Raw genomic sequence first — 27,383 nt, forward strand, 5'->3', positions numbered from 1 at the left:
AACAGTAGCTTTTTTTTAACTTCATTATTTGGCTCCTTGTAATAAAATAAACTGATCCTTGAACAAAAAGTGACATTTAGAGCATTTTCTACGAATGGAACCTTCATGAATGTGTCAGTTGGATTTTTCATCAATTTTTTGGACTATTGCAAGAGTATTTTTAATCTAGTACTCTGTGTTCTACTGAGCTTTGACACTGTTCCAGTGTTCTAACATACAGTAATTCAGATCTGTTTTCAAGAGAAACAGAGAAAGATTGTCTGGTTTAAGTTATAAATTCTGTTGTAAATAGCATCTTCTTGTCAGGCCCGTGTTTTAAGGTTGTAGGAGCTTTAAAAGAGGCCACCTCCCTGTTTCAGCCTACCTGGACCCGAGGAAGCTTGGAGTCAGAAATGCTGCCTCACTTTCAGCCTGCCCTGCCCTTTTTCCATTAAGAAAAACAAACTAGGGAGATCTTTTAAGAGGGACACTTACTACAGCCAAGCAGGAATTGAGGGACCTAGGGCTGCTTCTTTACCTGTAGCCTGGTCTGGCCCTTATTATTGACCTTGTTTTGGTGGGTTTTTGGAAGTTGACATTCTGAAGATAGTTTTTGTGTGTGTATTGGATGAATGGATTGAGTTGGGTGACCTGTTCATGGATATGAAAGGGATGTACTGACTGTGAGAAAGATGATGTTCTTAACGAATTCATAGATGGAGGAAAAGAGGACTGTTTAAAAGCCCGGGCATTGAGTGGAGTGGGTAAGGAAGAGATTTGTGGAAGGGTTTAACAGGATTGATCATTTTTCTTGGGTTGCTCTTCTGGGACTGCTGAGCCACCAGTTGTGATGGCCTGTCCTAATAGCCAGGATCTGACTCTCAGCCCTTTGGATAGACCTCTCTAGTAGAACTGTCCTGCCAGGATCTTTGTGACGTCAATGTGAAAGTTGACCCACAGTGGTTTGGAAGTGTGTTGGGATTAATAGACCACTTATTCATGTAGGATAAGTGAAGAGGCTGTCCTCTGAGCTAATCTATGCACTGTTGGAGAGGGCTGATCTGACTTATTTGGAGACTATTTGTTCGTGGGGCTGTTGGTTAAGATGGACTTTGCAGATGGGTCTCAGTGTTCTTATTGGGGCACCTAGCTGTGATGGCTGCATCCCTCTGAAGGCCATCTTAGGTTGGCCGTGAAGGTTGAATGACAAGTATCAGAGGGGTAGCCGTGTTAGTCTGGATCTGTAAAAAACAACAGAGAGTCCTAAGCTTTCATGAGTGTTGCGTGGGTGAATACCATGAAACATGCGTCTGACGAAGTGGATATTCACCCACGAAAGCTTATGCTCCAATACATCTGTTAGTCTTAAAGGTGCCACAGGACTCTCTGTTGAATGACAGTGCTGCATATTGGGGATATGGAGAAGTATCCTGATTGTGAAGGTTAGGTCCCCTCAATCCGTGTGGTAGAGAGAGACAAGGCAAGAAGAAAATAGCATCATACACTAATCGGTGTAGTAAGTGTGAACCATGCATGACCAGCATGGTTGGTCTCACATAACAATTGTTGGGAATGCAGGACATTGGATCTGGATCTTCATTTCATGCTGTTGGATAATACCATCTATGACTTGATATAGGGCTATTATTTTGACACATTTTTGTTGCAGCTGCCCTGGAAAGGTATATAGTTCAGCATGAGGTGATACATGATCTACGCTAGTGGGTAGCTATGTTTTTTTCATCTGACCTCAAATACAAGAGATCTTGCATCCTGAAGCCATGTCACATTGAATGTGTCCTCCTGGCCAGAGAGTCCAAAGATGGGCATCATACATGGTTGGTGGTGTTATGTAGGTTGTCCCTCTCTAAGTCAGAGGCTGAGCTGATAATGTTCCTCACTTGAGTCACTGAGACTGATAGTACCTAGACATTTCAATCACTGTGTGTTATCTGCGATGAATTTTCTGGATCAGCTCACAGTTTCACAGCTGCCAAGATAAACATTGGACTGTAGTCTAAACACTCTGGTGTTGGGGTCACAAGTGTAGATTGGAGGGATATTACCCCTCAGCTACAGACTGACCACTGTCTTTTGGTCTGAAGTTGGAACATACTTGTCTTGATAGGGCGATGAAAATGTTTTAATGGTCTGCTTTCAGAAACCATTTCCAGGCAGCTTTGAAGGATAAGGTTATTCTTCCATTGCCCACTCTGACAACAATTTGGTAGGAGTTCATAATAATCATTTGTCCTACCTTATTGTTACAGCAGCCCCTAAACAAACTGTGTGCTGGCTCTGTCTTCACAAGTCACCTGGATTTACAGGTGAAGAGAGAGAGAAAATAGCTAGGGCCCCAGACTCCTGCTGAATCCAAACAATAACAACATAGAGGATTTTTTTTTGAGTCTTTTAAAGAACATATGCTCTGGCTGTGAGGGAGGCAAAGACAAATTTCTTCACTTCCATCATAGCATCTGCAAAGTCCCACGCAAAAGAGTTGATTCGACTGTTTGCTGAATGCTGGCTGTCTCTATTTGGTTACAGAGTCAAGTGTTTCTTGCTGTGAAGAAATGTCACGTTAATTTGCAGATAAAATTGCTCAGCTAGGGACAGAGCAGTCTACTGCCATGGAAACAGAACAGTGTGTTGAGGGGGGGAAAAAAGCTTCAGTTTCAACTCATTGAGCTCAGAGAGGTGCAGGTGTGCAGCTTTGTGCTACAATTTTGTCTCTCCAGGATGGTGAGAAAAAAGAGAGCAATGGTGAAGTACTGGGTCCACAGTTAGCTGAGGTTGTCAGCATTTCCGTATAGAGGGTGAGGCACTAGAAATCATGGGGAGATCAATGTTCAAGAAGCCAGCTCTTTACTCTGGTAATAAACCAGTATCCAATCTCCCATTTTGGGGAAAGGTAACAGAAAACTTGGTGGCTCTTGTGAGGCAGCTGCCTTAACTGGTGTTCTTACCATAGCAATGGATAGAGGTAGTGACTGCAGACTCTCTTAGATCTATAAGCAGCTTTTGATACCATTGACCATGAGATTTTGTTGACTTGCTTGTGGATCCTAGTATGGATGGATGAATTGCTCTTAAATAGCTCCATTTTTGGCCACTAGAGATATTGCCCAGGGATAGTTGTAGGCAATTGTTTCTCTTCCTCGGGGTTCTTACTTGCAGGGAGTCTGTATTGTCACCCCTTTTGCTCAACCAGGGCCGGCTCTAGGCACCAGCAAACCAAGCACGTGCTTGGGGTGGCACATTTTCAGGGGCGGCATTCCGGCCATCTTTTTTTGTTTTTGTTTTTTGTTGCTTCGTGCGGCAAAAGCCTAGAGCCGGCCCTGGCAGCAGCAGTGCGTGGTGCGCGCAGGGCGCCCTGGGGCTGCTACGGTTCACGCTGTGGGGGAGCAGCGCCCGTACCTTGTGGCTGGGCCGAGCAGGAGATACTCGTGCTGGGGGCCGCCCCACGGGGCACAGGGAGCCACCTGCAGGTACCGCAGGGCGGCCGCCCCCCAGTGCCGCAGCTGGGGCTGGGCAAAACAGCCCGAGCTGCCCAGGGACTGCAGCAGGGCAGCCAGAAGCAGCAGCGGGGCCATAGAGGGCGGGGTGCTGCCGTGCAGGGCCTGCATCCCGCTCTCCGGGGCTCCGCTCTCTCTGGGGCTACCTTGTCCCGGCTCCTCAGCCCCCTGCCGGGGCGGTCCCCCAGGTCTGCCCTCCTGGGTCCAGCCAGTCCTGGAGGTGGGATCCCTGGCTGGAGGGACCCTGGGCTGAGGCGTGGCCTGAGAACCCCCACTGCTTACCCCGACCCTGCCAGCGCCGGACTGGCTGGAGGCAAGGGGGGAGCGGGTGGAGTCAGCACTGGTGGGGGGGAGCCCAGGGCTGGGGCGGCAGGGGGTGTGGGTGTGGGGGAGGAGAGAGCCCAGGGCTGGGGCGGCACTGGGTGCGGGTAGGGCGGGAGAGAGAGACCAGGCCTGGGATGGCAGGGGGTCCGGGTGGGGGAGGGCACTGGTGGGGGGGGGGGGGTGAGAGCCCAGGGCTGGGGTGGGAGGCAGCCAAAAATTTTTTTGCTTGGGACGGCAAAAAACCTAGAGCCGGCCCTGTGCTCAACTTATAGCACTAAGAGGGTGAGTGGTGAGACAGTAGACCACATTGCATTCATTATGCTATATCTCCATGTTTGACCAGGCCAGAGAAGTGAAACAAATAACCCGGTGTTTATACTAAGTTAGGGCTTGGATGTGGGCTAGCAGTCTGTGACTAATCAAGACAAGATAGAGATGATATGTTAGTGTTTTGAGGGAAGCCACCCCACGATTTCTCTGAACTTGTATTTGTGTCCTTGCCTGAGGGAATGCAACTGGCAGGTGTAGCACAGGTGCACAAAGAATAACTGGGACCATTCAAATGTTAATATTTACTATCACAATAAGTTGCTTTTTGTAAAAATCAATAAAAGAAATCAACCTCCCAAACTAACTGAAATTTAAATTAATGTGACATTAAGAATGTTGAGTAAAAATAAAATAAACTCAGGAAGTGCAAAAGTTCAGGGTTTTACAGAAATATTAACTAAATTGCAAATCCTAGGAATATGGTGCATATTTTAAGACAGGCCCATATCCCTTAAAGGGATTCATGCAGGTGCAAGTATGCACACCCATGAATTACCTTCAAGGATTGGGGCCGTCAACATTAATATATTGTTTTGACGGGGATCACCAGATGGTGCTGTTTCCACATGGTCCTACAAGTTCTTTTTCTTCGTATGCGAGCAGCATACAGTCTTTGAAGAAATGCAGGGTTTATTTTGTAATGCAGGTTCTCTTAGGGGAGCTGTTGCCTTACAGCAGGAGAGTTTGTTCCCTTCCTTGACCTCTCTAATGAGAGGTGGAATTCTTGGACCAGATTGTTTGGGCAGAGATTACTGGAAGATAGGATTGCTTATGTTCATATGTGATTACCTCTGTTCAAGGACTGATGTATAAAGGGTAACTAAAACAAGTTGCACTAAGAAAATACCCAGATTCTGTGTTGCTGATTTCTTCTCCAATAGGAAATTGACCTGCAAGACCCAAAATCTGCTACCATTTGGCAAGTGGGTGAAAATGTAATCAATGATTATATAAAATAAAAATAAATTAATAGGTACATTAATTAAATGAAATGAATAACATAAAAATAATAAAAATTTAATTTGAAAACTAAAATGGGGAGATTGCTACATATGTGTAACGTAGCAAAATTAAAATATGTATTTCCTAGTTTTTGTAGTAACTGTGCATCTTTAACACTGCACTAACTTTGTTCTTCCTTGTTAGTTAACAGTTATGGCCATGTTCAATGGTCTATATTTTGGCTCCTTTGCGTTATTCTGATGATGCAAATCAGCTATAAACTTGCACAACTGGCCAGATATATGTTTGCTTTCTGTCATTGGAGTGCTGCAAAGTAGCTGGTGGTTACCGGGGTATTTGGCCTTAAAAAGTTGCTATACTTAGTACCCATCTGTTGGTTTTTGGCAGTAGTTTCTTTGCTGATCACATAAAGTATTCAAAACAGAATTCTCTATGCTTTAAACTTTAAATCTCCGCTGTCAGTTTATATGGCTAAAATGTATGAGTGTTGACTGTAAAAATCTTGGCCAAATAGCCTTCATAAATCATGTACTACTTTCCTTTATACTGTACCTTGAAAAAGGATTATGTTTAACGATGAGTACTTAGACTCATGTTTTTATAACGGTCTTCTATATATCAGTAACATCATTCATTTGATAACAGTGGATTCAAGTAAATGGAATGACTCTGTTATCTTGGGTAGAAAATAGTACTGAGGTTTATAAAGTGCAGCAGCCATGATGAAAACTAATTCTCACCTCAACTAACCTAATCCAGGTGCTAACACTGTCCTAGGGGGAATTCTGCATGTGTCTGTTCCTTTTTCAATAATAGCAATCTGAAAAAATATTTTTCTTTATCTTAGGAAAAATCCGTCTTGGAAGAAATAGATGTGATTGTGAACAGCCTGCTGGATATACTGTTGAGAACCATATTAGAGATCACAAGCAGACCTCAGCCATCAGGGTCTGCGATGCGCCTGCAGTTTCAAGACGTGACTGTAAGGTTTTCATCATAAAACAGACCCATACCAATTTAAGACTGTCACTGGGCTCTTAACTCATCCCACTGTGTTTAGGTGGATTGCCTTATGTGTTATAATGCTCATTGTTAATCAGGTTACCTGCTGGTTTGAAAAGATTGCATTACGGGGCTAAGGGGGATGAGGGAAGTGAAGTAGATTTTACTTGCTTTTCTGACTTTCAATGGAATCATTAGTGCTGTATGGTTTTATTTATATATATATATATTTATACATTGTAGTAGCCAAAAAATTAAGGGGGCGAAATTCTCCCATTTGACATTCTTTTAGGTCAGTGGCAATTTTATTATGCTGCTTTTGTTGAGAGTTAACAGCTTCCTGGAAGGACTAGTACGCAACACTCATGAAGATGAAATAGTGTGGCAAAACATTAACATTTTTACCTCCCAAAAATCCAAATATTGGACAGGGGGAAAAAAATCTCAAAACACACACACACACACACACACACACACACACACACACACACACACACACACACACACACACACACACACACACGTATTTAAATCAAAATTAAAATAATATAATAATAATAAAATTAGCAACACTTATCTGGGTCTGAGCTTCAGTTCTAACATGCTAACTAAGGTCAAGAGATCAGTGTTCTGCAAGGAACATAAATGGTATTTAAGTAAACACTATATAATGGCTGATGTGCATTAAAAGGTTTTAGTGCAGTCACTGGGCTTTTCTCTAAAAGTTAGTATTCTTGAAATAAAATGAAACTACACTTTGCTCCGCTTTCAAGGAGGTTGTATTTGGGGAAAATAAAAACTTACACAGCAGGAAAAATGTAGTGGCCTTACAAAAGAGCAACTGAGTAAGAGGAGCAGGTCACTTACTGATCATTCAGCAGAGTTTTCTGTGAAAAACTTTAAGTACCCAAATATTCCTTCTTTTTGATTTGCCATCTCATTAGACCAGCTCCTTACACTGTTACTTTTTATTTTTCCAATGATATAAGGACTCTAGCCTTTCAACTTGAATTCCCTCTGAGGACAAGCATTTTAAAAAGTATTTAATACATGTGGAAAATATTTTCCACTTTCTCCCACAGGGAACAAAATTATTGGAAGTATTTGTAGAGTTAACCATGCGTTGACTATCTTATGTTTTACAGTAGCACTGTGCTCCAATTCATTATGCATCAGAGGGATTGTACTTCTAAGATTTCACATTTTTTTTATTTTAAACTGCAAAAATGTTCTCTGAAGTTCAAACTTCTTGCATAGGGAAGTTCTGCTTTAACTAAATAAAGGTGGTAGAACTGGGTTGGAAGTGTGGCAAAACTCCATTGTAATTGGTTTCCATTAAAATATCCAATTGTTTGTGGATACATTTTTTTTATAAAGTAGCGTAAAGGGCTAATTTATCACTCTATCAAAAATTAGACTCTGAAGGTCCTTGCAAGTTATAACGTTTTCATTAGTTCTATATGCATCACTAAGGCTTGTCATCATTACTACGTGCGCCTCACAGAATACTTAATGTGGAAGTGACTCACAACACAGCATAAGGCGATTATATACATTTATGTGAGAACATCATGCAGTATGGGCTTATGGCAACACACTGAGACAGGTTCTTGGAACTATTTGTGGAGTAAGGCACCACCCAACATGAGTACAAATGGTGGAATCTGGCCCAGCACGTTGCCATGAGTCAATCCTGTATCATTAAATGCTCTTTGTGAGGTGGGATATAGGCTTTATGACAACACAATGGGTTAAATTCTGTCACTCTTCCTCTCCTTGGGTACTGCCTCAGTCTGCAAGTAGTCTCAAGACTACGTCTCAATGTGTTGCCATAGGCCCAGACTGCATTGTGTTTCTGCATAAATGTATATTCTATCTCAATCTTGCCTTATATTGTGCTGTGAATTATTTAGTGCACTCTGTGAGATGGATGTGTGGGGCTTGAAGCTGTGTGACTGAAAGAAAACTTTATAATTTCCAAGGCCAGTGATCTCAGTTACACCAGCAAGAACTGGAGTAATGCAGTGATGTCAATAAATTAGCCCTTTAGGTTGCTTTATGAGAAATGTATCTGCACACAATTAGATTGCTGAAAGGAAACCAATTAGAATGAAGCTTTTCCCATTTACAAAATACTTTTAAAATTTAAATTAAAGGAATGTGAAATCTTAGAATTACAGTCCCTGTGAAGCATAATGAGCTAGAGCTGAGTGCTACTGCAACACAGTCAATGCTATATGTGTTAAATAATTTTGTTCTTTATGGGAGAAAATGGGAAATAACTTGATGAGACTACTTGTGGAAGTAAGGTGACTAAGGCCTGGTCTACACTGGGGGCAAGATCAATCTAAGTTACGCAACTTCAGCTACGTGAATAACGTAACTGAAGTCGATGTACTTAGATCTACTTACCGTGGTATTTTCACTGCGGTAGGTCGAATGCTGACTGTTCCCCGTCGACTCCACATATACGTCTCGCTCCGGTGGAGTACCGGAGTCAACAGGAGAGCTCTCGGTGATCGATTTATCATGTCTTCACTAGACGCGATAAATTGACCCCCGCTGGATCGATTACTCCGGAGGTAAGTGTAGACATGCCCTTAGGGTGGTAGACTCTACCCCTATGCTTTTTAGTATGAGAGGATGAGACATGCAGACTATGCTTTCAATCTTACAAACAAACAAAGAAATGAATAATGTTGCTTACACTCCCTGGCTCTGTGAATATGACATTGGCAGGAAGCTAGGCCACGATTTTACAAAATAGGTGCCAAAGTTAATTTAAATGAGAGCTACTGAGTGGTCATCACTTTTGAAAATTAGGTCACTTTTTTAAGTGTCTAAGGCTACGTCTACACTTACCTCTGGGTCCGGCGGCAGGCAATCGATGTTCTAGGATCGATCCCGGAAGTGCTCACTGTCGACGCCGGTAGTCCAGCTCGGCGAGAGGAGTACGCGGCATCGACGGGGGAGCCTCCCTGCCGCGTCTGGACCCGGGGTAAGTTCGGACTAAGGTACTTCGAATTCAGCTACGTTATTAACATAGCTGAATTTGCGTACCTTAGTCCGAAGTGGGGGGTTAGTGTGGACCAGGCCTAAGTCTGAACTAGGAACTTAGCTTTAAGAACCCATTAAAAAAAATCTTGGCTACAGTTTCTGTCTCATTTGAAAATCAAGTTGTGTACCATATAGTAACAATGTAGAACTATATAAATATAATATAGATGTTATACTATATTATTTTAACTTCAGTGTGTTATCTGTAATATAAAGCTAATATGGGGTTGCAGAAGATATGCAGTGTAAGTGGTTAGAAGGGTCTAAACATAGAAACAAAAAGAAAGACGTCTGCGTAGTTCATTTTATTTAAAGAATATGTGTTTGAGGTTCGTGTGATTAAAGTAAGATAAGGCCATTTTTACTTACTCCACTGTTTATTTAAGCTAAGTAGCCTAATGACACAAAGGGGTCTTGGCTTGTAACTAAAGGAGAACATCAGTCTCAGAAACTATAGCTGTTTTTTTTAAACAGCTAATCTAATCAGACCACCATTTTTTCCTTTTGTACACTGTATTCAGAAACACATTAATTCAGCTTGCATCTCTGCAGATATAATGAAACATAAAATATTTTTAAATATTATAAAAGCTTCATGACCAGGGAAGATATCAGCAAGGGTCAGGAATAAATTTCCTGATATAATATGATCATTTAAAGTTGCTTCCTGTTTACAAGGTACTCGTGGTAGCCTGGGTGATTATGCTTGGGGTTGAGAAACATACTATCCTAGGCTATTATTATTAGTATAATAATCTGACATTACATCTTCACTGCAAATAAAGATGTTTATTATCTGGAGAGAGCCATCTCTGTGTAAAATCCTAGTAGTGACAAGGCACAGGTATTTTTTATCTTGGTGTCACTAGTCAAGATAAAACAAATACCCTTCTCCCTCCACCCCCTCCGACCCTCAATAGGGTTTATCTCAACTAGCAACATCTAGGCACAAACTATAGTGCCTTCGCACTCTCAATGTTAGTTAGCTATTTCATTGTAAAAACACACTTTTTGCAGTGAAGATATAGCATTAGTATTTCAAAAATTCAGTTTTTAAATAAGAGAAGGAAAAATCTACCCAAAATATGGGCTGGCAAAATACCAAAACGGTGTTTAAAAATACTTTTAAATGTTTTTGTCCGTCCTTTTCTCTTTCCTATGATCTCCCTCCTCATTTTCCTCCCCACAGGTAAACAAGAGTTCTTCCCAGAATTGTTGCAATATATTTTTATTTATATTTTCTTTCAACAGCAAATTGACGGGAAGAGCTGGAATTTTTGCAGTCTAAACTATCTGCATAAATATAGATGCAAGGGAAACTATTAATGATTATGTAAACATACTATCAGCTTATATTGATTACTTTTTCATGTCATGCTTGTATTGTTTTAGTTTCTTTTGAACTGATTCATGTAGAGGAAATTACATATTTTTGTTTTCCAAATGCAAGTGGGAAGCAAATCCATAGGTAAAATGTTTGAGATTTTAAAGGATTATAGCCCTATTTTTATTAATAAGAAAATACTACACAAAATATCCAGGAATGTCTTTGAAAAAATTTTCAAACTTCATAGTGTTCATTTTCTTTAGATTAGTAATTTATTTTTAAGAATTTCATAATATGATTGTTTTGATGTTTTCTATATTTTGGGCTTGAAGTATAACATTTCCTCTCTTGGTTTGCATTAGGGGGAATTTGTTTCCTGTCTCTTGTCACTATTACGACAAATGACAGACCGACATTACCAGCAACTTCTTGATAGATTCAACACAAAGGATGAGCTGAGAGTAAGTAACAGAGCTTCAGTTTTATACCTTTAAATGTTCTCTCCTCTTCTTCTTCTGCCTCTGTTCAGGAACTCCCCTGTCTCAGTTAAGGGGTGTTTTGATGTTTAAATATAATCTGTTTCTCAGACACACTGATGACAACTAATAGCTACGTAAGCTTTTTTCGTTCATGTTTACTCAGGGGAATTCTTGTGGCTGTGGGTTGGATTTTGTTGTTTCTGTACTTAAAGCTGGTAGGAATGAGGAAAGGAAAACTATAGAATTGTGTTATAGCCTTTTCCTCATTCTCTAATCCCATCACAGAGAATAAACTAATCACAATCCAAGTAACAAATATGAAAAACTTCTATCCAGGGAGACAAAATTCTCTTGGATTTTTCCTATCTGCCACAGTTTAATTGATATGACACGGTGCAATGGCAGACTAGCAGCTTAAAGAAAACACATTCACACTAGTACCAGATTCAGAAAGAACAAACTTTTACGTGCAGCTCATGAAACTCTGTAGATCCCTGACACTGTCCACTAAAAGCTTTAAAATGCCAGTTCTCTCCACAACATCTTATTATTATCCTAACATCTTCCAGTACCCTGGCTGACTTCACTCATGTGGACAGGGAAATTAACATGTTCCTTATGTTTACATTATTTTAATATAAGCTATTATACTATTGGTAGAATGCCTGAGTCACTTCCATTTTTAATTTTGATAATTAAACTGCCGTTTCTAGTCTCATCAGACACAGTGGAAGTTTCTTAGGGGATAGTAGTTAGAGGGTAATATTCACCCCTTCTCCTTGTAGCACAAAGCCTGTGTAAACTGTGTGGCTGGGTGAGGACAGAACTTTATTATTATTGGCATCCTTTCGTCCATGAGAGACCGTGGGAATTGCAGCCCTATGATGTAGATGGTTTGCAACGTCTCATGTGACTGAATTGTCCAATCCAAGATTTCCATGATCTTTCACAGTTATTGCAAATGTATGTATCTTGGTTGGGAGCTGCTGGCTTCCTATGGGCTCTTTTTTCTTCAAGCTGTAGGATCCAGCTTCTGTCATGGACTTCGATCCCCTGATGTAAATGTGGATGGTGGCGTCACTTGTTATGATCACTTGCCAAGATTTCCCATTGGTCAGGATTAATTCCAAATTTCTTCATATCTATTTGCATGTGTCTTTATAGCGAAGTTTGGGATGTCCCGTTGTTCTTGTTCCCTCTGATAGCTCCCTGTATAGCATGTCCTTGGGAATGCATCCGCCTTCCAACATACTCAGATGGCCCAGCCTGCACAGTCATCTTTGCTTGAGAAGAGCTGTCACACTTGGTAAATTTGCCCTTTGAAGAACCTCTACATTGGTGACTTTATCTTGCCATTTGGTGTTGAGCATGTGGCGTAAACAACATAGGTGGAAACTGTTTAATCTTTTCTCCTGATGAGCGTAAGTTGCCCATGTTTCCCCACTGTACATGAGAATGCTGAGAGAATACAAGTTTGGTACACTACCATTTTGGTCTTGATGGTAAGCTTTGAGTTGTTCCATGCTCTTTTAGTTAGTCTGCTAAAGGTGGTAGCAGCCTTTCCAATGCAAACAGTTAGTTCTTCATCCAGTGAGTTGGATGGTGGTCACTGTAGAACTAAATAGCTGAACTTTAGGACTACTTGTAGCTGGTTTGCATTTAAGGTGATTGAAGGATCTTGTGGAATCTCCTGTCCTAATACAACCATTTTCTTAATGCTGATGGTGAGAACAAATGCCAGACAAGCACCTGAAAGGCGGTCCATGAATTTCTTGTAGTAGATCTTCATCATGGGCTATGAGGGCACCATCATGAGTTAATAGAAGTTCCCTGATTAGTACCTTTTTAACTTTGGTCTTGGACTTACGTCATGACAGGTTGAAGAGTTTTCCATCCAATTTTGTGTGGAGATGCATTCCATCTTTCATGTTCTTAAACATACAGTTCAAAAGTACCGAGAAGAAGATTCCAAAGAGTGTAGGGGCAAGAACGCATCCTTGCTTCACTCCGATTTTCATCTCAAAGCTGTCCAAAGTGGACCCATCAAACAAGAAGGTTGCTCTCATGTTGTTGTGGAATGAATGTATCAGACTTAACAGGGTTGGTGGGCATCCTATCTTTTCTAGTATTGCAAATCGACCTGCTCTGCTGACTGTGTCAAATGCTTTGGCTAGGTCCACAAAGACAATGTACAAAAGGCGTATGAGCAAATTCACTCAGTGTTTTTTGCCAACAACGTCCACGCAGGATAGATTGGGCCCTTCAGGTGTAGCTGCTAACCAATCTAGAAGTGGAGACCCGAAAGGAGGGCAGAGGGAAGATCTCCTCTGCACTGGCAACTCCTGCAGCGTAGCTGGTTCCAAATGTATCAACTCCAGTCCTTCCTTTGGTCCAAACCAGTGAAGTTGAGAGGGGGATGCTGATGCATGGGCAAAGCAGTACCTCCATATCAACCACCCAGGCTATTGCAGCCACATCACATGGAGAGGATACTCCATCCTTTCTAGCACCATGGACACAACATGGAAGGTGGCAGTTATGGGTTATAAGCTCTCACTTGTTTGGCATAGAGGAGAGTGTCACAGGTCACCTTCAACAGTGGGAAGAATCACTGCATTCCATTGGTCAGCCCCGCCCACCACGAAGCTGGGCAGCTCCCGGACAGTTGGGTGCTGACCCACCACAGTCTGTCTGCCTCATGGGGTGCGTGGGGCTAGACCAAAAGTTGAAAGGCTGACAGAAATCTTGCACCTGGCCAAAATAAAAAACCAAGAACTTTCTGGCTTGAAAGCTGGAATATCAGGACCATGTGTCTGGGATTGACAGACAATGACAACCTACAATACACAAGCAGCATGCGGAAGTCAGCTTTGATAGACTGTGAGCTGTACAAGCTCAATGTTGACATTACAGCACTCCAGGAAACAAGACTTGCAGGTGCTAGTTCTGTCCAAGAGGCCAATTATACCTTCTTTTGGCAAGGTAAAACCAGCGAAGAAAATCGTCTGCCGGGTGTCAGTTTTGCTGTGAGAAACAAGTGGTTAAAGCTCCTAAAAACACCCATTGGGAAGTCAGAGCGTATCATCTCACTTAAACTTCAGATGACCATCGGCTCTGTGAACATCATTAGTGCTTATGCACAAACACTCCAATCAAGCCCCGAGGAAAAGGATACATTTTACGACCCTTTGCATCAAGTCGTCAAAAGAATACCATCAACTGAAGACAGAATTTATGGGCAGAGTATGTGGCATCCCTGCACCCTTTCAGTGTTTGCCTAATCTCCAGCATCTTTTATTCCCCAAGAGATGAACCCTACTCCCATCAAAATCAATGCGAGCTTTGATACTGATTTCACTGAGAATATATTCAGAACACATGAGTGGCATACCTGCATTTCTGAATTTGAAAATTCCCATAAGTTTTTTTTTATACTTTCACTTGAATATGGCAAATGCAACACAAGAAGTTTATAACTCAAAGGAAAAAGCAAAGATAGGTGTCCGTGTTTTGTGTTAATCTTCTCTCTTTCTCTCTCATTTGATATGTTAATCATTTTGTTTGACTTAGGTATGCTTTAGTCCAACACTCATCTAAACTACATCATGCCACTTACCTCTGTATTCTTATGTTTGTTTTATTTTGAGCATTGAATTTTCATGATATACTGTTTGTAGTGTTTTAAAAAAAGACACCATCAACATGAAATCAAGTTTTAAAAAGTAAAAGCCTGATGACATTTCTCTGCTATGTTGCTGTGTTAGCCGGGGTTATCTGAACTCAAAGCTGTGGTAACTCTTCTCTACATCACTCTGCCAAAGAAAGGCAACCTGTAATTGTGTCAGAATTACCAGACCATAAGCTTAATTAGCCATCCCAGAAAAGTGATGTTGAAAGTCATATTGAACACATTGAAGCCACAAGCAGACAATATCATTGCTGAAGAACAAGGCTGGCTTTTGTGCTGGAAGAAGTACCACAGAACAGATTTTCAACCTTTGTTTTATATGTGAGAAGTACTTACAACACCACCAGGACATTTACCATGTCTTTGTTGACTTCAAGAAGGCGTTTGACAGAGTATGGCATGAAGCTCTCTGGACAACCATGAAGAAGTACAATGTTGGTCGTAAGCTAATTCTCACCATTAAACAACTGTATGCCAAGGCCAGCAGTGCAGTTCTCGTCAATGGCACAATAGGAGAATGGTTTCACACCACTGTTGGAGTTCAGCAAGGCTGCCTTCTTTCGCCCACACTGTTCAGCATCTACTTGGAACGCATAATGACTGATGCCCTAGAAGATCATATATGCACAGTCAGCATTGGGGAGCGAACAATCTCAAATCTTCGGTTCGTTAATGACATTGATGGTCTGGCAGGCAGCGAAGATGAACTTGCCAACCTTATGAAACGATTGGATGAAACCTCCGCAAAATATGGCTTGGAAATCAGTGCAGAGAAAACCAAGCTGATGACAAACAAATGTGATGGGTTCAGCTCACATATCACTATCAGTGGACAAGAGCTGGAGACAGTGAAACAGTTCAAGTATTTGGGGGCAATCATAACTGATGAAGGATCCAAGGCAGAAATTTGGGCCAGAACTGCACAAACAGCAGCAGTGGCAAAGCTAAAGCCAATTTGGAGGAATAAGAACATCTCCCTGGAATCCAAACTAAAACTGCTGCACGCATTGGTCATCTCCATTTTTCTGTATGCATGAGAGATATGGACCCTTACAGCAGAACTTGAATGGAAAATATAGGTAGTAGAGATCAGATGCTTTCATAAAATCCTGAACATCTCCAACTTCAACCACATCACTAATGAAGAGGTCCACAACATCATCACCCAATGCGCTGGGTCATATGAAGACCTCCTGATGACCTTGAAGAAGCACAAGCTGAAGTGGTAACAGCCATGTAACAAATGCAACACATCTGGCCTATCCAAGATCATCCTCCAAGGGACAATACAGGGGAAGAGAAGAAGAGGTAGACAGAAGAAGAGATGGATTGACAACATAAAAGAGTGGACAGGAATGGACTTCACAGAGACTCAAGCACTGACACACAATCGTCGGGGTGGAGACAATTGGTTGATTGCTCATCAATGATGGCTCCCCAATGACCAATGCGGTTATGGGAGTGATGATGATTGATGAACTATTCTCTATTTTCCAGATGGTGTCCAGAAATAAATCAGAGGGGGACACAGCACCTCTGTCTGATAAATGATTGGTGCACACAAGAGTACTTCCACCCCAAAATCCTTGTTTTTATTGAATACAAAGCACACATCTAAAATAGCAATAGTCTAGAGCACCTCAAAATATAGTTACCCAAAATCTGAGGTGGTGTTGAGTGACAGCAGCAAGTTTCCAGTGGCCAGCCTTCCTCCTCGCTGCTAGAGAGATAAATTTCAGTGTCATCTTGCTCGTAGAAATCTAAGCTTCTCCGAGGCTTCTCCAAAGTGCACACACTAACTAAACTCTTTATAGGTTTCTCCAAAGAAAGCACATAACTCAAAATAACTTGTAATAAGCTAACAATTTCCCTAACAGCAGCAAAGAACTCATAATTTTTACTTATCAGCAAAACAGCTCGCAAGAAATTTGCAAACACAGGCACCCAGACTAAGGTCAGCTATCCTTGTTAGTAACACTGCAGCTGTGCAGATGTCTTTGGCTGCCTAAGCAAGGTCAAATTCTTTCTTGCTACGTGGTGTCCTCACTTCCAGTTTATGGTGGGTAAGTGCACAAGATGGATGCGGGTTACATAAAATCCAGTTCTCTCATAACAGCTGGAGACTGATACAGTCACTCTGATGTATTTTGTGGGGAGTGGGTGGCTTGGCCAAGACATCAATGGTAGTAGACATCAGATGATCGCATTGTGGTACCAATTCATTGGCACCTTGGCCAGGTATTTGAGCAGTGTGCTCTTCTAAGGTAATTTGAAAACCTAGAGAGCTTGGGAGTTTATAAATGGCTTATGTAAACATATTCCAGACTTTATATTGCTTTCACTGTGAATATTGCTTTGAGTATTCTGTCTTTGTAATTTGCTATTTCTGCTGAATGATTGGTCGCCTAAACTACTGATTTCCAAGGTGACCATATGAACACTTGCAGTACGAACATTTGCATGAATACATTTGCACAATATTTATGACATTTTCTGTTTTCAAAAATGCTTGTGCAAACAAAAATTCACTTGTGAAAAGGGCACTAACGGTGTTGCTGGTACTATCAAAGTGGAATTTGGAATTTCATTTTTAATGGTAATTTTGTTTACAATATTCACCTAGCTCTACTAAAGATTCTCTGCAGAGTTCATTAATTACTACATAACACCCAAAATAATTTAAAGGAAACCATCAATTTAAAAGTAACATTTGTATCTAATCTTTTTTTATCTAATACAGCTACAAGTAATACCTCAGATTGTTGTAACTGAAAGAGATGTGTATATAGACAAATATTTCCTACGTTTCTTTGGTTTAGTTGGTGTACTTGACAGTGCTTTGAATATAGTTACTGTTTCATTTTAGTCAGTGCTCCAAGTTGTTTGTGGTTCTTTCACCTTGCAACAGGGAAAAGGAAAAAAATATATTTTGAAAGGAAACGAGGCTGTAAAATGACAAGAAAGAAAATTACAAAGGATTCAAGGACAGAAATATAGCACTTGAAATTCCATTTAACTCAGTTTTTGAAATTGATGCAATTTCATTTGGTAGCATCACTTTCAAGTATATATAATTAAGATTATGTATGTCATTTTTTTTACCTTTCAGTATAATTTTATAGTAGCAGAGCTACTGCTTTCTTTTTCTTGGGGGGCGGGGAGAGGGCAGGGAGGAAGGACACCAGTAAGTACAAACTAATCTTATATAACTTTTAATGTATATATTTTATAATAATGCATAGGGGCAGGTTCAGAGCACTATTGTGAAAGGACATTCCCTGCCCCAAAGAGCTCAAATCTAATTTAAGATGAAATGGAACAGTGGGAATTACAAAAACTAAAAAGGAGTGGGAAAGAGGAGGAGGAGGGGGAATAGGAAACCGCAATACGAGCACTAACAAAAGCAAGCTATGTGCACAGATCAGAAGTCTCTGCTGGCTATCTACCTAACCTTTATCAATTCATCGTATCAGAGGGGTAGCCGTGTTAGTCTGGATCTGTAAAAAGCAACAAAGAGTCCTGTGGCACCTTATAGACTAACAAGTGTATTGGCGCATAAGCTTTTGTGGGTGAATACCCACTTCGTCAGACACATGTATTCACCCACAAAAGCTTATGCTCCAATACATTTGTTAGTCTATAAGGTGCCACGGGATTCTTTGTTCTTTTTATCAATTCATAGTTTACCGTGGACAAAGTGACAGAGTGAGTCTGCAGGAGAGATTTGAAGGAGGACAGGATAGTAATTTTACAGATTACTGGTGAGATCTTCATCCTTGCCCTCTTACCTTACACAATAGGTAAGAGGGCTGGAGTGGTGTAAAGGGGTCTTAAAAGTCCCAATTGCAATCTGGGGAGGATTATCCCCAGCACAGGCACTGTGGAAGACAGTTCTCAGACTGCCTTCCAAGTACCCCATCACAAGCCCAAGTGCAGAGGGCTGGACTGGGGGAAGGAGTGGCATGTCAAGGATAGGGATGCAGGATGTAGTATTGTGGCTTATAGATAGGGTGACCAGATGTCCCGATTTTATAGGGACAGTCCTGATTTTGGGGGCTTTTTCTTATATAGGCACCTATGATCCCCCATCCCCTGCTATCTGGTCACCCTACCTATAGGACAGCCACGCTTTAGCCCCTAGAGCAGCCCAGGGTTGGAAGGGTGCAAAAGTGGTTTAAAGCCAATTTACCCCCCTTAGCCTATAGGCTTTGAGTTCTGTGCTTCCCTAGTTTGGGGAGGTTTCTTCCATGTAAGAAGACTATATGGCTGAAAGTTCAAAAGCACTTGTGGAAGAAATCAACAAACAACCTTCACTATTGAAGCACAGTAGTACACATATTCCATTTGTTGGCACAAAAGAATACTGCTGCTGGAAGAAATAGCACAAAATGTCACGTTTGTGAAGTGGCTTGAATCTTGCAGTAAAATATGGAAGAGTTTATATACATTTCAGTTAGGATTATTAAAAGACTGTGTTTGGTTGCCTGGAGCATAGAAAAAGGAGAAAGTATTCCCATGCTGCCAATTAAAATCTGAGATATATGAGACATTAATTAGAACTATACTCCAACCAACCAAACGTTACTGCAGTTATACTGCCAGCTGAAATGCTTTTTAAATGTTAAAATCTGTTCCTGAATCATTATGATGTGTTCACTGGGGCTGGTACAGCTGTGTGAGACAATAGCTTATGGAAAAGCAAGTGTATTTGGAATTCCAGATTATGAAATTGATTTGCAGCGAGTAGTACCTGTTAGTAATGCCTCATGAGGATTTTGGAATATAGGGACCATGAAACAGAAATGAGCAATTCCATCATACAATTCTATCCTATGTCACCTGGAGGCATAATTCTGACAAAAAATGTGCTATGGAATTTATTTTAAAGTGATTATAGAGTTAAACTGCTTGGCACTGAGTATTTGGGGAGGAGTAGTGCTGACATATGGATGGATTCTAGCAAACTAATGCCCCAGATAGTAAAACAGCAATAATTGAACTGTAACTAAATTTATACATGTACATGTCCATTTGCTCACAAAATTGTAATGGATCCTTGGGTAAATGTGTTATCAAAATAAAAAAAACCTAAACACCAAACACTGTATGATTTCTAAGAAATAAAATAAAATAAAATAAAAATTATCTATGGATTATTTACTCTCTTGAAGACATTACAGTCTATCAGCAAATATTACAAAAAGCTCAGTTTTGGAAAATGTTTCTCTCCTCCTTCTCCTCTCCCCTTGCTTCACCTTTCTCCCACTTATATAGAGCCAGAATAATTCATAGCTATATATATATATATATATATATATATATATATATATATATATATATACACACACACACGCATATATTTAAGGTGCCCCGTAATTAAGGTTGTTTGGACATTTGCAATTGTGCTTTACATATATATAAATCATAGCTGCAAATTTACAACCTTAATTACGTGTGTGTGTGTCTGTGTCTGTATAAAAAATACAAAATAATTGCATTTGTATAAAATCACAACTGCAAATTTCTATACAACTTTAATTACTGTATCGGGCACCTCAAATGCACGTTTTGTTTTCATATAATTTGTCACTGGGTTTATGAAACAGATTTGCAATATTCTTGTTTTTTCTGTTAAAATTACACAATTTAGAAAATAATTGTTCTGGTGTAGTTTACCCAGATTGTAATCAAGGTATCTAAAAGTATAGTTGTTTTAAGACCCCTTGAAATCCAAGGCTTGTGTGACTTTTTTGTTTTGTTTTTGATTTGTTTGTTTGTTTTAGGGTGGGATTTTTGTTGTTAACTTAATCATATTTAGAGAGAAAAACTGCATTGAACAAATTTTGACCAGAAGCGGTGTGACAAACTAGGAAATATCTATATTATATTTTATGAATATTATGAGTGACTCTGTTTTCCATGCTGTATGACTGAATACAGAGAGCTGTATCAAAGAAGGCTGTAAAGAGGTTGTTACAGAAGCTGGCAGGAAAGTAAAACAGTGAAAGGGATAAATCAACCTCACATACACAGCTTCACAGGAATTAAGATACGAATGGCTGGGCCATCAATTGGTGGGAAAATTCACCTAGCTGGCTCAATCCATCTTTATTCTTCCCAAGGCTAAGCCTGGCATCAGGAAACCTAGCTCCTCAAAGACCCTAGAAAAGGGAGGGATTTTTTGGATGATCTGAGAGACTGGCTAGGATGTATCAGTGAAAAGGCTGCCAGTCTGACTGAGGGTATGTCTACACTACGAAATTAGGTCAATTTTATAGACGTCGATTTTTAGAAATCGCTTTTATACAGTCGATTGCGTATGTCCCCACTAAACCCATTAAGTCAGAGGAGTGTGTCCTCACTAGTGTGGCTAGCATCGACTTACGGAGCGGTGCACTGTGGGGAGCTATCCCACAGTTCCCGCAGTCTCCGCCGCCCATTGGAATTCTGAGTTAAGCTCCCAATGCCTGATGGGGCAAAACCATTGTTGCGGATGGTTTGGGTTACATGTCGTCAGTCGCCCCTCCCTCCGTGAAAACAATGGTAGATAATCGTTTCACACCTTTTTTTCGTGAAGACGCTGTACCACGGCAAGCATGAAGCCTGCTAAGCTCAGCTCACCATCACCGCTGCTGTTGTGTCCTGGGTGCTGCTGTCAGCAGACGGTGCAGTAGGACTGCTAACCGTCGTCATGCACCGTTCTCCTGGTGCTATGAATCCACCTCGCAGGTCCTCTCGTCGTTCTGTGTAAATATCTATTCTCGTGGCATCCGTCATCATCCATGCTTCCGCTGCAACTCTGCTCTCCTGCAGACGCCATACCACAGCAAGCATGGAGCCCACTCAGCTCACCGCTGCTGCTGTGAGCATTGTAAACAACTCGCGCATTATCCTGCAGTATGTGCAGAACCTGCAAAAGCAGGCGAGGAGGCGACGACAGCGCGATCATGATAGTGATGAGGACATGGACACAGACTTCTATCAAAGCACGGGCCCTAGAAATTTAGACATCATGGTGGTAATGGGGCAGGTTCCTGCTGAGGAACGCCGATTCTGGGCCCGGGAAACAAGCACAGACTGGTGGCACCGCATAGTGTTGCAGGTCTGGGATGATTCCCAGTGGCTGCAAAACTTTTGCATGCGTAAGGGCACTTTCATGGAACTTTGTGACTTGCTTTCCCCTGCCCTGAAGCGCAAGAATATTAAGATGAGAGCAGTCCTCACAGTTGAGAAACAAGTGGCAATAGCCCTGTGGAAGCTTGCTACGCCAGATTGCTACCGGTCAGTTGGGAATCAATTTGGAGTGGGTAAATCTACTGTGGGGGCTGTGATCCAAGTAGCCAACGTAATCACTGAGCTGCTGCTATCAAGGGCAGTGACTCTGGGAAATGTGCAGGTCATAGTGGATGGCTTTGCTGCAATGGGAGTCCCTAACTGTGGTGGGGCGATAGACGGAATAGATATCCCTATCTTGGCACCGGACCACCTTGCCAACCAGTACATAAACTGCAAGGGGTACTTTTCAATGGTGCTGCAAGCACTGGTGGATCACAAGGGACGTTTCACCGACATCAATGTGGGATGGCTGGGAAGGGTGCATGACACTCACATCTTCAGGAATTCTGGTCTGTTTGAACAGCTGCAGGAAGGGACTTACTTCCCAGACCAGAAAATTACTGTTGGGGATGTTGAAATGCATATAGTTATCCTTGGGGACCCAGCCTACCCCTTAATGCCATGGCTCATGAAGCTATATACAGGCACCCTGGACAGTAGTCAGGAACTGTTCAACTATAGGTAGAGCTAGTGCAGAATGGTGGTAGAATGTGCATTTGGACATATAAAAGCTCGCTGGTGCAGTTTACTGACTAGGTTAAACCTCAGCAAAACCAATGTTCCCATTGTTATTGCTGCTTGCTGTGTGCTCAACAATATCAGTGACAGTAAGGGGGAGACATTTATGGCGGGGTGTGAGGTTGAGGCAAATCGCCTGGCAGCCGATTACGCGCAGCCAGACACCAGGGCAATTAGAAGAGCACAGCTGTGAGCCCTGTGCATCAAAGAAGCTTTGAAAACCAGTTTCATGACTGGCCAGGCTACGGTGTGACAGCTCTGTTTCTCCTTGATGAAAACCCGCCCCCTTGGTTGACTCTACTTCCCTGTAAGCCAACCAATCTCCCCATGTCAATCACCACTTTCAGAGGCAATAAAGTCATTATTGTTTCAAAATCAAGCATTCATTATTAATTCAACACACAAATAGGGGGGAAACTTGCAAGGTAGCCCGGGAGGGGTGGGTGAGGAGGGAAGCACCAGGTAGGGTGGTGGATGAGGGGAGGAGGGAAGGACAAGGCCGCACTACAGTTCAAAACTTATTGAATGAGAGCTTTCTGTTGCTTGGGCAATCCTCTGGGGTGGAGTGGCTGGGTGCCCATCAGGGCCGGCTCCAGGGTTTTGGCTGCCCCAAGCAACCAAAAAAAAAAAGCCGCGATCGTGATCTGCGGCAGCAATTCGGCGGAAGGTCCTTCGCTTGGAGCGGGAGTGAGGGACCGTCCGCTGAATTGCCGCCGAATAGCTGGACCTGCCGCCCCTCTCCGGAGTGGCCGCCCCAAGCACCTGCTTGCCAAGCTGGTGCCTGGAGCCGGCCCTGGTGCCCATAGCCTCCTCTCCTCCCCCAGCGTTCCTGGGCATCTGGGTGAGGAGGATACGGAACTTGGGGAGGAGGGCAGGTGGTTATACAGGGGCTGCAGCGGCGGTCTGTGCTCCTGCTCCCTTTCCTGCAGCTCCACCAGACGCCTGAGCATGTCAATTTGCTCCCCCATTAGCCTCAGCATTGCATTCTGCCTCCTCTCATCGTGCTCCTCCCTCCTCTCATCGCGTTCATTTAACGCTTTCCTAGACTCTGCCTTGTTTGCCTCCACACATTCTGCTGAGCTCTTTCAGTGTGCATGAGCTCTGAGAACATGTCGTCGTGAGTGCGTTTTTTCGCCTTCTATTCTGCGCGAGCCTCTAGGATGGAGATGATAGGGGGAGTGTGGAAACATTTGCAGCTGCGGGAGGGAAAAAAAGGGAGAGTAGTATTTAAAATTTCTCATTTTAGAGAACAAAGGGAAAACTATTTCACACTGAACCAGGCAATTCACATTACATAGCACATGTGCTTTTGGTACAAGGTCGCATTTTGCCTTTTATGTTGAGTGCCTGACAGTTTGGTGTGAGACATCACATACGCTCGGCTGGGCAACAGAATTCAGCTTGCAGGCAGCCATGGTAAGGCACAGGGTTTCGGCTTCTTCAACCTTCATAACATGTGGGAATGGTTTCAAACAGCAGCGCCCTCCTTTCCCATACCAAGCAAAGCCCGTTGGGTTGGCCATTTAAAAGGAGGGCCTGTGGTATTAGGGTGAACGTGCAGCACAACCCAACACCCCCACCCCAATTCTCTGGAATGATCGCTTCACCACCATCCCCCACCGCGTGGCTAGTATCAGGGAAGATCCCTGTCAGCCAAACACAAACAGCTCAGCATGAACAGGCCTCCCGCTACCGCATGGATAACAGCGGGGATGATTTCTTTTCAGCCAAAGGCAAACAGCCTAGCAGGAACGGGCACCTCTGAATGTTCCCTTAAACAAATTTCACGTATTTTAACCAGGTGACCAAGAATGATATCACTCTCCTGAGGCTAACACAGAGAGATAAAGAACGGATGTTACTTGAATGCCACCAAAGCCCGGGCCCATTCGCTGCAATGCTTTGTTCTGCAACGATTCCAGACTACTTGCTATTGGCTTGTGGCCTACCATGGAGGACAGAATAAGGCTGCCCTCCCCAGAAATCTTCTGCAAAGGCTTTTAGAGTACCTCCAGGAGAGGTTCCACTCCATCCCGACATGTTAACAGACTTTTCCAGTAGCTATACTGGCCGCGAATATATCCCAAGTCTTCAGGGCAAATTAATCATTAAACACGCTTGCTTTTAAACCCTGTATTATATTTACAAAGGTACACTCAACAGAGATGCCTTCTCTGGCTTCATGGTCCGGGAGCCCGCCTTGGGAGGGTATTGGCTACGGGGTACTGAACAGTTCCTGGCTGCTGGGGAGAAGCGAGGTCGATTTTAGCGCTAAACCCCTCGCCGTGGAGGAGTACAGAAATCGATTTTAAGAGCCCTTTAAGTCTACAAAACAGGCTTGGTCGTGTGACGGGTGCAGGGTTAAATTGACCTAACGCTGCTAAATTCGACCTAAACTCAGCCCTAGTGTAGACCAGGGCTGAGATACAAACAGAGGGAAAAGGCTGCAAGCAGTGCAGGCTGTTTCTCCCAATTCAGAGATGAGGAATAAGCCAGACCCCTCTGATCTCTCTGTCTATGCAGAGGGGCTAAGCTTAGGGAGGAGAATATGCATGCAGGTCTCTATCATTGTAAATATAGTTCCCGAAGCATTGTGTGTCTTTTGGGCAAAATAAATCAGGTTTTGTTCTGAAGAAGCCATTTCTGTCTCACTGCAAACATATGATATCACAAAATCCCATAGAGAAACCCTTGCAGGACCCATCCCCAGTTGGACTTGCTGAATTAGATATGATTAGTATCAAGAGGCTATAACCAGTGTCCTACTCTGAGAGTGGATAAATTCAGAGAGCTAAAAGCCCAAGGTCTGACCTCTTTGAGGGGTGCATTCAGAGAGACCCAAGAAGGGGCAGCAATGCAGCTAGCCTGGCATCCATGACAAATGATGCCCTCCCTACTATAAACACAGAGATTGTTTTCAGCATGCTGCTGTGGGGGAAAAAGTCTGGTCCATGTAATCTGCTTCCAGCTTGTTGTGCACTGGCATCTTGAAAGTCATCCTTAGCTGCTCTACTCCCCTTTACAGTGCTTCTTTCAGGAACCATCTCAGCATCAGGCAATGTCCATCACCTACAATTCAGTAAATATTGGGTTTGAAGGATACATCTGGGCATTCAGAACTATTGGCTATCCTCAGCTTGTATCTGCATCAAATCTATGTAGGGAGCTAATTCAATACAGTTGAGATAGGCTTGTTTCAAGGTCATGTGCTGCATTGATTCTGTTCAGCTAATAATATCCCTCGCATCACATTTTTCATGATGTGATGCTCACTTTGCGTACTAGAAAAATACGGAGAATGTTAAATGAAATAAGAATGGTCTATTGGAAGTAATGCCTGTCCAGGAATTTTTTATTTATAAAGATTTGAAAGACTCTCTACTGTGGCTGTTTAATTTTGTCATTTCACTTATCTCACTGATTTAAATTATTTGAGATTACTCAGCTCAGAAATGGTGCTTTGTATCCTCAAAGCAGTTTACAAACATTACAAACATTAGCTATTTTTACAAATGAGAAGAATGAGGCAGAGAGGATAATTGACCTGCCTAAAGCAAGATAGCTGGGGTTAAAAGTCTCTGGCCTAGTCATCACTATTGCCCAGTCCTATAAGTGTGTCCCCTCTGTTTCTGACCTCCTGTTGCATACAGTGGAGATTTGCTTATACATTTTAGGAGTGATGAAAAATGGACATGATCACGGAGGCATTAAGATCTCTGTAATACTCAGGAAATGTTGCTTTGGCTTGCAAAGTGCTCTTGGGAGCACCTCAGTGGAAATGTATGTGTGGGAAACTTGGAGTATCTTTGAGATTTCTCCCTTCAGTATGTCATTGTCACTCAAATAACACATTAAATCATTTTCCCTATTTGTGGGGAAAGTGAGTTAACAATTTATTGACGTTTCCTTGGGAAGCAAATAAAAAAGTGTGGAAAAACAGTACTCCTGGAAACAACTGTCACAATGTTTGTGGTTCTGCTCTTTTCTGTAATTGCTTTTATCGTGGTTATGAAAATATTTTTTGAGTTCATTTTTCCTTTATTTTAAACAAAAAAAATAGTGAGGTTTCCTCTCTTTCTTCCCTAGGATTTCCTGCTGCAAATTTTTACTGTGTTTCGAATACTCATACGACCTGAGATGTTTCCAAAAGACTGGACTGTGATGCGTTTGGTTGCTAACAAGTAAGACATTTTTAAATACAGTATAATTAATATTTGAGAGGAGTGAATATACTTGTGTGCTATATATAATAAATATGCAAAATTTCCTTTAAATCTTTCCATTTACAATATTCGATGGACACAAAATATTTTTTATAATTCTCCTGATCCTTTCAGTTAGTTAATTGTTACATGACCTAACTGGTATCCTTTATACTGCTGATGATTAATTTTAATCAACTCTTTATAACCTGGAGCCCATTTCAATATGTTTATAGAAAGGCAGTTGTTAATAATTACCATCTCTTTTTTCCAAGTTGCAAATGGCAAATTATTACAGAACTTCATCTAAATAACTGTTTATTAAAATAATAAGTTGGTAATGATTCAGATCTGCTTGTTCCCAAAAGGAAATCAAACTGTTGCAAGAACATTTAAAAAAAAATAGGGCTTGTGAAAAGTGCCCAAATTGATCTTCTCTATTCACAAAACAGGTAGAGGTGCAGCAGTCGTAGTGCAGGCTTCCATCCACTGCCCTGCCAATGTGCCTCAATGACTGTAATGAAGCCACCTCTTTGCTTATTCAGTTCTTGTGCCTAAGAGACTGCCAACAGCATGCCAGTTTTTCTGATGTGAATACTGATCACTGGCAGCTGGACTGAAACCACCAAACTAATTTCACCAAGATCACTAAACAGCTAAACG

General features: G+C 42.0%; 1 protein-coding gene across 4 annotated transcripts in view; it reads left to right on the forward strand.

The window, feature by feature from the left end:
* Positions 1 to 27,383, forward strand: part of DOCK4 (dedicator of cytokinesis 4) — a 403,168-nt gene that overhangs the window by 285,382 nt on the left and 90,403 nt on the right. For all 4 annotated transcript variants that reach the window (XM_008162515.4, XM_042861791.2, XM_042861754.2 and 1 more), the window contains exons 25-27: positions 5,959 to 6,093; positions 10,860 to 10,958; positions 26,605 to 26,699. In XM_008162515.4, coding sequence (XP_008160737.2) covers positions 5,959 to 6,093; positions 10,860 to 10,958; positions 26,605 to 26,699 — 329 coding nt within the window. The remainder of the gene's footprint in view (positions 1 to 5,958; positions 6,094 to 10,859; positions 10,959 to 26,604; positions 26,700 to 27,383) is intronic.

This window comes from Chrysemys picta, chromosome 1, assembly GCF_011386835.1.
Source record: "Chrysemys picta bellii isolate R12L10 chromosome 1, ASM1138683v2, whole genome shotgun sequence".
Classification (NCBI taxonomy): Eukaryota; Metazoa; Chordata; order Testudines; family Emydidae; genus Chrysemys; species Chrysemys picta.